Consider the following 10,212-nt stretch of genomic DNA (forward strand, 5'->3'; position numbering starts at 1 on the left):
TTGGCCAAGTCGGGACTAAGTTTATGTGTTCAATTGTAGTCTGTTGTCGGTCGTCATGAATCGGAAGTCAGGAAACAATACATAGACAGAGAGAATGATTTATATCTGTGTCTCATGTCTATACGATATCTTGTACAATGAGGGAATATATGATCCCTTATCTAAAGGACACGCGTATCTGATAAGATCAGAGTTGACAGCAGCTTTTGAAAGCTACAATTGCTGATCAGGTTTTGAAGTTATGCAGAATAGTTATTAGACTTATCCAAGTGGGAGACTGTTGGATTAGTGTCTAAGTCCATAACTATTTTGGTATGTACTTGACCCGATGTTGAGCATGGTCCTTTTGGGTTGCCTTCACCATAGCAATATGTAGGATGAATTAATAAGAGAAAGGTTTAATTATGATTTATTAATATATTATGAGAATAATATATTAAAGGAGAAATCATATTGTTTAATTAATATTAGTCAAGAATTAATTAAGAATTAATTTTGTGGCTAAAAGAGATTAATTAAACTTAAGGGACTTGTTGTGTAATTATAAGATAATTACATAGATGGGATAATGGACTCCATAGAAGTTGGAGTGGACGAATTCTATGGGGAAATTAGAAAGAATGAGTGATGTAGAAAGAAAATTAAACCCCAGTTTTGTGAAGAATGCCAATTGGATCGGTTATTGCAATCCATCCAAAACGCCAGCCAGGAACGATCCATCGTTTTGACAATGTCCCAATCGTCACAACAGGCGCTATTGCACCAAATACTCCCATGGGGATAAATGGTTTTTCTCCGAAGACTTGATGGGCATAAACTTCGTCTGCAATCACCAGAATTCCAAGTTCTCTTGCTGTTTCTGCAATCTTTCATCATGAACAAGAAAGATCGTCATGACAAATATTATCCAAATAGCTTGTGTGATTTTTATTTGTCTTCTAAATATGTGTGTTTGGTTCTACAATTAATTTATATAAGCGTTACCAAATATATATAGAATCTAGGTTTTTGGTGTAAAGTACTACAGCTAGCACGTAATAAAATTTTCGCAAAAACTTCCAGATTCCATTTTGTGTATAAACATTATAATATTTAAGTATATGTGTTGCAGACAGTAATCACACCTTTTGCATATGATCATATGTGAAAACACTTCCAGAAGGATTCCCTGGATTGATGAGAACTATAGCGACTGTGTTATCATCTGCCAATGCTTTGACACCATCAAGATCAACTTCCCAACCTTTCTCTGGGAGGAGATCAAAATGACGCACCTCGAGTGAACTAAATCTGGCTCGAGCTTCATATGTTGGATAATTAGGTCTTGGAAAGAGTATATTTGCACCAGGTCTAGCAAGAACAGTTAGTAACACATGAATAGCGTGTTCTGCTCCAACGGTAAGCAAAACGTCATCGGCTTTTAATGTGTAAGGAATATCTCTCGACAGGTACTCAGCAACAGCCCTATTAATAAATAACTTTGTTTCAAACCCACCAAAATGTAAAAAAACTTGAAACATCGACAAAGTTGTAGATCCAAAATATGAAATTAAAGAAAGGTAAGTAACCTTCTTGTAGGATCAATTCCGGCTCCAGTACCATAGCAGTTGAACTTAGCCGATCGAATGGCTTCCACTAAAGCATCTTCTACTATTGGAGATGTTCGAAAGCAAGGGTAAACTGAAGGATCACCATGTCCAAGATGAATCATCGGTTTCCCTGTCTTTGTAACGTCGATGTTACCCATGATTGATTCAAGGATGTCTTTCATTGTCAAAGATGCAGCGGCATGCACTTCATTGTTCTCGTTAAAACGCCACTCCTCTCTCACCATTTTTCTTGCTCTTCTTCCTTGCTTTGCATTTGTTTAGGTAAGCAATGGCTTTATTTATAGGCGTTTTATTGTGCTTGGTATGCAGACCGGTCAGTCCCGGCAACTAAATGTGTCATTGGTTAATTTGCTGTAAACAACTTCCAGATGACATTTACATTACCATATATAATGACAAGGTGCTCACGTATGCCATATGCCTGAATTGGTTTTACGGTCTTTTAAAAACTGGAAGTAGCATCTTGGTTGTTTTTAAAATTATTATGAGTATTATACTCTTCCATGCCATAGTTTGATATGTTTAATTAGTTATTGTAATTTAACTCGTTCAGCTAAAAAAATAGTAATTTAATGAGCCGGTGGTATGAACCTTAAAAACACGGATTGGAATGTATTATTAAATCCGTGCTTTAAGGTATAAATAAATATAAGATACACGTGCATGTATAGCGACTTGCATGCCTTAAACAAAGTTTAGCTTAGAACATCTACAATGAAAATGTAAAATGCATTGAATTCTTTACCCTTATCGATACCTATCTACATATCATTGTACTCTCCTCACAACTCACACCAAAATTTTTATTTAATGCGTTTGAGTCCCTATAAAGTTGAATGGGAAATATATTTTAGAATTAAAAAAGTTTCATTTTTTCCAATTAAAGAGTTCAATGGGTGATTGATCCATATCAATTCAATGTCATCACCCCTGGTACCAATAGTAGAGTTTAATTCTGACAACTCCAACTTAATCAATGAACTATGCATCGTAGATGTTTATAGCATGGTGGATGTTTTTAGTCGGATAAGATATCAAACAAATATGGAAGCTCAACTGGACCATAAGTAAATTCATCTCAATGCAAGGTATAATATAGACACACGAGCTGAACAATTTATAGATCAGGAAATGACAAGTGCTTTGCTTATGGTCCATCTTCAAGCATGAAATTAGAAAGATCAAGTTGGCCAATATTACGTATATTTTCAAACACAAGAAATGATGATTGGTGTTAGACATTATATGTATTTGTATGCTAAATCCTTGTTAGCCCAAGTATTATGTTATCTACTTAGCCCACTCTTGTACATTGAGCCCAATACTATATTTCTTATATATATTACACCTAAAGGCTTGTTTCTTTATGGGAAATTATATTTTGTAACATGGTATCAGGCTACTGTAATACTTGTCATCGCTAAATGGTCACTGTCGTCGCTATTGGCGTCGTGTCTATTATTTTTCCGGCTACTCTTCCCTGAATCAGTTGTCGTGGCAATTTGTCAATGTCGTTCCTAAAGCTGTCGCTGCTAATGTTTTTTTTTTTGAAAAAACAATTTATTTATGATATTAGTTTGTATATATTATAAAATGCAACTTTAATAAAAATACATACCACATTACATAAAACATCAAATATACCACATTACATAAACTATCTAATAAATCCCAAATAAACATCTAATATATCATCTATATACTATCTAATAAATCCAAAATAACATCATTCATAACATAAAACAAGAAATATTGTGTCTACGTCTTCCTCATCGTTGTTTTCCTCGTTGTTGACTTGGTTTTTAAACGAACAAATAATGTCTCTAATGGTCGTCACAAACGTCAGGTTTTGAAGAAAAGCATTCACATCAACATCCTACAATTAAGTCACAAGCACATTAAGTCGTTAACAATTTAACAAACTATCAAACCATCAAACCACCAAATGAATTAAGTCGGTAACAATTTAAAAAACTATTAAACCACCAAATCAATTAAGTCTTTAAAAATTTAACAAACTACCAAACTACCAAAAATTACTATAAATGCATCAAGTTCATAACAATATAGCAAAGCTACCAAATTCTTTAAGAATTTAACAAGTACTCGTGTTGGTTGTGGTGCTTGTGATTGTGACTGCCAATGGGATGGAACACTTATACCCGCTGCTGAAGAAGGTTTAGGCCCAATGCCTCTCACATGCCCCTTTCGAGTACCCAACACCTTCTCAAATATTGCTATCCAATCAATGGTGTCTGGATCACCACCGGAGTCGGCTATGTGATGAGTCTGTAATGTAACACCATGATATTTAGGTACTTCCAAATCCATCCTTATGGTTTTGCTTTATGTCAGTTTGTTCTGTATGATAGAAGAAAGTAGCCATGTGAAGCCCTAGTGGCAAAACCATAATTTTGAAAGGATAAGGGTATGCCATGCGTACGAGTGTACGCTTAGCGTACTAAGGCGCACCCTAGTATGCGGGGCGCACATCAACATACGTGGGGCGTACTCATCAGACATGGAAAACCCTAATTTTTAGGGTTCAGACCTATATAATCCCCCTTATAGCCTCATTTCCTTCACCCTTTCAGCCTCCACCCTCTTTGAGTCGATTTTGCAAGCCCTAACCCTTGTGTGTGTTGAGCTTAAGTGTGTGTGTGTGTGTTCTTAGTGTTGAAGAAAGAAGAAGGGATCCTATGAGAAGCTTTGGTGTGGGATTCAAGCTTGTAGATCTGAGAACTTCATCTCTTTGGGGAGCTCCAATGGGTATAAAGTCTTAAACTTTACTTGTATATCTTAGAGATCTAGCAATATGGAGTTTTATGTGTTTGTCCCCTTTTCTTGGACTTGATGAGTAAATGCTACTCTAAGACCAAAAGAGCTACCTTTTCAGAAGATTTGAGTTGTGTTAAGTCATAAAAATGATTTCTTGACTCATTTAGTGTTTGCATGCAAAGTGTAGGGGTCCTTAGTGGTTAATACCATCTAGGATGATGGTTTTGGGTCTTAATGATGCATGCATAACCATAAAGTTGGAAACTTTATGGTTAAGACCACCTTCTTAGACTTGGATCTGGTTTTTGGACGTTTAGTCTGAATGGAATAAGCATTTTTCGAAGTTGTGCATGGCCACCACTGATGCTAGGTGTACCGGGGCGTACGTTGGACTTAGGTGGTCAGCATCGCGTTTTGGTCAAGGTGGAGTACGCTGAGTGTACAGCTGGGTACACCCCGCGTACTCAACGTGTTGGGTTTTCGAGTTTGGGCTTCAAGTTTTGGGCCACCTTTTGGGCTTGCATGCTTGGGCCCTTATTGGTCCATCTGAGTATGGGTGTTATTGGGCTAAGTGAAGTGTTTGACCTTGGGGTAAGGCCCAAATAGGAGTTAGACCCAATTTCGAAAATGGGGCCAATTATAGGTCTTGGATGGTTATTTAGTTGTTAGGCCTTTTGGATCAAGATTTGGGCCTGGGTCTTAGCCCAACTAAGAAAAAAGGTAAAGTGGCCATTTACCCTAATATTGGACTACTAGCTTAGATTGTAATCCAAGTATTAATTGGATGACTTTTATGTTGTAATAGTGCAGGGATTTTAGTGAGCTAGCAGTCGGAGACTTTCATTGTGATTCATCAGTGTGAGGTGAGTTCTCCTCATTGTATTTATGGGTCGAAGGAACCAAGGCCGACCCCTTTGGATTGTTATCCTGATTATCGTATGATTAAGTATTGTGGTGATCTGTTAGGTTTGTATTCTAGTAGATAAGACGATACTATGCTTAATGATCTATAGGATATGTCTGCTTGTTATTGGTTGGTTATTTGTATGCTTTTCTGCTATGTATATATGTGTCAACACGATGTATGTGGTTGGGTTGAGACGGTCCTACTTTGTGCTGAAGGCTAACAGACCCAGGACGTCCGGGATAGACTGAAGGCCAGTGTAGCGTACCAGTCAGGCTGAAGGCCCGGAGAACGTTCCAGATAGGTTGAAAGCCCGGTGAGGCATCCCAGTCATGGTGAAGGTTCTATGAGCGTACCAGATAGACTGCAGGCCGATGGGGCGTTCCAGTCAGACTAAAGGCTCTGTATGCATGTTGTTTACTGTTATTGTTATGGCCATGTGTTGTGTTGATACTTTGGGGAAAACTCACTAAGCTTTGGGCTTATAGTTTTGGGTTATGTTTCAGGTTCCTAAGATGATCGCGGGAAGGCGAAGGCTTGATTGTGCACCTCCTCATGTTTTGTTTATGGTTTTGGGAAAACTCTGACAATAGACATGTTTTGGAAAACTATTTTGTAAACAAATGATGGTTTTCTAAAAAGTTTAAATTTTTCGTGAAATTTATGGATGTTACAAGTTGGTATGAGAGCCTTGGTTTGAGTGAATTGGATGAAACACTCGTGTGATTCCAGTCTCAATCGAAGGAAAAGATTTTTTCAAAACAATTTTCAAATTTTTTCAAAATAATCAAGGAGGATTTGATGTGTACGATCAACTGGAGCCAGTAAGTAGACCCCAAATTACCACACTGTTATTTGGTATTATGATATGTTAGAACAACATGCTAGTGATAGGCTAGGGATCTTCAGGAAATTGCATGATAGAATTTCCTGATTATATGATGTCTGATAGCCTAGGGTTCTTCTTACATGGAATTAACATTATTACTGTAGTTGCTTAGTGTATGCATCATGGCCATGAATAACTAAGATTCTATAACCTGAGAATGTTTTATTTGGCCTTATTTCATGTTCCTGTTTGATGAAGGGCTTAGGGTAGGATCTGATATTCGATTGTCTATGGGGTCCAGCGTTATGTATGACTAGCATACACGAGTGTTGCAGGGTTGGTGGAAGTTTCATGGATAGGTTCTATGGGGTCATCCGGCCAGTTCTGAGATGATTATCCTTTCCTCTAGGGTGTATAGATCGAGTGTATGTTTATGCAAGTGTGAATCGTTAGGTTTCTTGTGATGATCCTTTGGAAAAAATGCGGGTACGTGTGGAAGGTAGTATGGGTCCGTACTACTGGAAGCACAGGACCCGTACGCATAAGTGGGAAGTCACAACCCCTAGGGCTTTATTGGGAGTTGGTTCTGATGGGTTTTGAGCACTACATCAATCCTATGGTGTACATGCAAACCCTAATAGCTTTGGATCTACTTTGTCTAATGAACATGCAATTGATAATCCAAAGCCATAAACCCTAGATCTAATAAACTATAACTGAAATTAGGGTTTAGATCGTACCTTTGATTGTTATATAGCAATAACAATCAATCCTTGGCTTCAGAATGCTTAGTGCGTCAAGTGTTGTACCTCTAATGGAGTCACAAACACCACTAAGCAACTTGGATGAAGAGGGAGGAGAGATGAGGCACCAAAAACGGCTGGAAACCCTAAAGGAAGTATTCACCACGTTTTTGGGGCCATAAGGGTTCCTTATATATGCTAGCTATTAGGGTTTACAGCTAGGAAACCCTAATCTGACTACTTAAGCCCTAAGCAGCCCATGGACTCCCTCTTTAGAAGCCTTGGGCGATTTCTAATGGGTTAAATTCATGAACTTTTATCATAGGTCAAAACTTTCCTTATTCTTACATATACTATATATGGTTTCAGATTGTTAGTTCCCTGAAGAGTTGCCTGGTGATATCGGCAGAACCCCCCACTGTTATTCAGGTACATGATTCCACAATCTTCTTAATCGTTTACTGTTTCAGTTAATGTAATGATTAAACAAACGTTTCAGGGTGCTATTCCTCGTATATTGAAGAGCACGTCGGAATCATTCTTCGTGAATATTAACAAGTTACTAAAAGAAGCAGCTGATATGTTTTATGAGAGACTTAAGGAGATACCCCTTCTTGCATGCCCACACAAACCCGAGGGATCTATGTTTGTCCTGGTAAAATTAATTGTATGGATAACTAATTTACGTAAAATATATAGAATGTGTATAAAGTCATCTGATAATGATTGTACAGGTGCAGTTAAATCTATCAGGCTTTTATGATGTAGTTGATGATACAGACTTCTGTATGAAGTTGGCTAAAGAAGAATCCATGATCCTTCTACCAGGTATGATCAATAACATAGTTAAAAGTATCTTAAAGATAATATTACCTCATTCGTTAATGTTACCATTATTATTATTCATATTCCTATTACTATGACAAATCACGGCAGGGGATGCTGTTGGCTTAAAAAACTGGCTTCGAGTGAGTTTTGCAGCAGAGCCAAAAGTACTAGAAGATGCAATTGGGAGGCTGAAAGCGTTTTGTTTGAGGCATGCAAAACATTATTAGTACAATACGTGCTACAATTGATGAGTGGAATACCAAAAGTTATTCAATTGGTTGTAAGATATTATTTCACTTGTTGACAGGTAGTATTTTCATTTTGATTTGTATCTAATATTATAGCTCAATCTTAGCTGAATACATGTATTAAGAAATGAGTGTAACGTATCTCATTCGCAGTACACATTTTGGGATGCGGTCGTTTACTGTTTATCAAATACACCAATAATTTCCTCATAACAATAATTGAGCAACCAAAAAGTATCGATGCTAGAATTACTAGCAGATCATAAATTAAGAATTTAACTCTGTAGAAAAGCCTTCCAAAAGTTATCGGATTTCTTTATCCTGTCTTTTTCCTTTTCTCTCCTCATATACTCCTTCACATTGTAGTTTATTTGTAAAGATAAATTTTCCATATATATAGCACCTATGACTTTGTTATTGTTATTATTTATTCTTTTATGGTAGTTGCAACTAAACAAAAAAGTAGTACGATGTTCGTTAAAGCAATAATTTAATGTGTTTTTTGTCTCTTAATAAATGGGAATCAAATTTACAACAATTCATTTTCTAGAGTTGTTAATTATCCTTGAGGTATAGGTTGTTAGCTTCATTTTCTTATTCGGTTGATCAATTATGTTCTTACTATTGGTAGTTAGGACATCCACAATGCATTAAACTTCATAGAGTTTAATAGATTGCTACATCAATTTTTTTTATACTCCATATAACTCTCAATTTTTTGATACAATGCATTGATCTCTACAAAGTTCAATAGAAAATTACAAAAAGTAATTTATAGTATACATTTAAAAATTAAAAACTTTCATTTTCTCATTAAACAGAGAACTCCAAATCCATTGTATGTCAAGATGACATCTCACTATTATAGAGTTTAATTCATTGAATGACAAATAGAGTTGTTACATCATTCAACTCTCTTATTTAAATCATCATTGTGGATGCTCTTAGTGAGCACAAACGGGCATATTAAGAATTTATGACGGGTTATGAGCCTAGCTAAAGACCAACATGTGACAGCGAAAGCAATAATAATTCTAATCTTTACACTCATAACTACAGACCTAACTCAATAGAACTATCTATGCAACTCAAGGAGTTAATAGAAATGAATCGTACCTTTGTGGTTTTCTTCGACTTCTTTGATCTAGCTAGTTGATCGGACTTGAGAACATAATGTAGAGTTTCTCTCATTTGATCGCACGCAAGACGCAAAACACCGACATATCGGAAAGCACCTCGAAAACCAGCATGAGCTAAACTCAATCATAGGATCTGATCGAGACTGCGACGTGGCGACGAGCTACGACTTCTCTAGGGTTTTTTTTTGGGTTTTCGACTTTTAGAGGTATATGGCTATAATTGCATTGTTTTAAAATCGGGATTTGACTCCTTTATTTATAAGGATGTGATTTGAATCCTTAAAGATAATTACCTAATATATTAGTAATTATCTAGACTTTCGGTAATTATCCTAGAATCAAATGTTTCTAGAATATTTCATATTCTTCATGTTTTTTCTAATTGATTAATTAAACTATAAATTAATTAACAAAACAAGTCTCTAAAATAAATATTTTTCCAGTTTTGTTTGTTTTCTCTTGTGTGAAACCTAAAAGGACACAATTATTTATAGTAATATTACAGGCTTGTTATGGCTATGGACAATATTCTCCATCTGCTCCCACTTGTACTTAGGCATCAATAAGAGTCCGCTCAAGTACTTACTAGGAACGAGCAACAAGGGGCAGTCCAATGCAACTAATGTACTTATCGCAACTATGCTATAAATAACCCTAAGACTCGTGGATTCAAATTCATTTGATCTCCATGATATTTTGTTATAAACCTGAGTCATGGATCAAGGACCAATCTCATTATTTAATATTATGTTTTTCAATAATGACTTGTGGTGAATTTTCCAGACTGACAGTTGAATCAAATCAACTCAGTCTCAACTCGGCCCAACATTTATTGTCAACACCAAATCATCAAGGGACCCAAAGATATCTATTTCTCCATTTTTTGGCAGAAAGGTCAAACAAACTCTTACTATATAGGCGAGTACTATTCCTCATACAATATTTAATCAAACCAGGTATAGCTACCAGTTACAAACAATGTTGGGTAGAAAACAAGATACAACAGATTATAGAAAAAAAAACCTCATGCATCTCCATTTGAAGAATAATAAATATAGTCGTGTTAATTTACTCATGACATGACACATGAAGTAATCTTTAAGTGTGATGACTCTAATACTTAAAATTTTCAT

General features: G+C 36.2%; 2 protein-coding genes across 2 annotated transcripts; one reads left to right on the top strand and one right to left on the bottom strand.

The window, feature by feature from the left end:
- Positions 1–532: 532 nt before the first annotated feature.
- On the bottom strand, positions 533–1,834 carry LOC145129900 (putative aminotransferase TAT1). The gene is made up of 3 exons (XM_079064734.1): positions 1,569–1,834; positions 1,125–1,464; positions 533–866 (listed from the first exon to the last, which is right to left on the bottom strand). The coding sequence occupies exons 1-3, from the start codon at positions 1,832–1,834 to the stop codon at positions 642–644; spliced, it is 831 nt and encodes a 276-aa protein (XP_078920860.1). The 3' UTR covers positions 533–641.
- Positions 1,835–6,601: 4,767 nt separating this feature from the next.
- Positions 6,602–7,941, top strand: LOC145131576 (S-alkyl-thiohydroximate lyase SUR1-like). Its single transcript, XM_079066249.1, has 5 exons — positions 6,602–6,607; positions 7,234–7,293; positions 7,364–7,519; positions 7,599–7,692; positions 7,801–7,941. Exons 1-5 carry the CDS (start codon positions 6,602–6,604, stop codon positions 7,917–7,919), a joined length of 435 nt encoding a protein of 144 aa, XP_078922375.1. The 3' UTR covers positions 7,920–7,941.
- Positions 7,942–10,212: the final 2,271 nt, after the last annotated feature.

This window comes from Lactuca virosa, chromosome 8 (assembly GCF_052849685.1).
Source record: "Lactuca virosa cultivar CGN04683 chromosome 8, Lactuca_virosa_CGN04683_v6, whole genome shotgun sequence".
In the NCBI taxonomy this organism is placed as follows: domain Eukaryota; kingdom Viridiplantae; phylum Streptophyta; class Magnoliopsida; order Asterales; family Asteraceae; genus Lactuca; species Lactuca virosa.

Excerpts from the sequence above, each read along its gene's own strand:
- LOC145131576 (XM_079066249.1), top strand. Across the intron at positions 7,294-7,363 it reads AACCCCCCACTGTTATTCAG|GGTGCTATTCCTCGTATATT; the intron begins GTACATGATTCC and ends CAAACGTTTCAG. Across the intron at positions 7,520-7,598 it reads AGGGATCTATGTTTGTCCTG|GTGCAGTTAAATCTATCAGG; the intron begins GTAAAATTAATT and ends ATGATTGTACAG.
- LOC145129900 (XM_079064734.1), bottom strand. The coding sequence starts at position 1,834 with ATGGTGAGAGAGGAGTGGCGTTTTAACGAGAACAATGAAGTGCATGCC. Across the intron at positions 1,465-1,568 it reads GGAATTGATCCTACAAGAAG|GGCTGTTGCTGAGTACCTGT; the intron begins GTTACTTACCTT and ends ATTTATTAATAG. Across the intron at positions 867-1,124 it reads CATATGATCATATGCAAAAG|ATTGCAGAAACAGCAAGAGA; the intron begins GTGTGATTACTG and ends TCATGATGAAAG.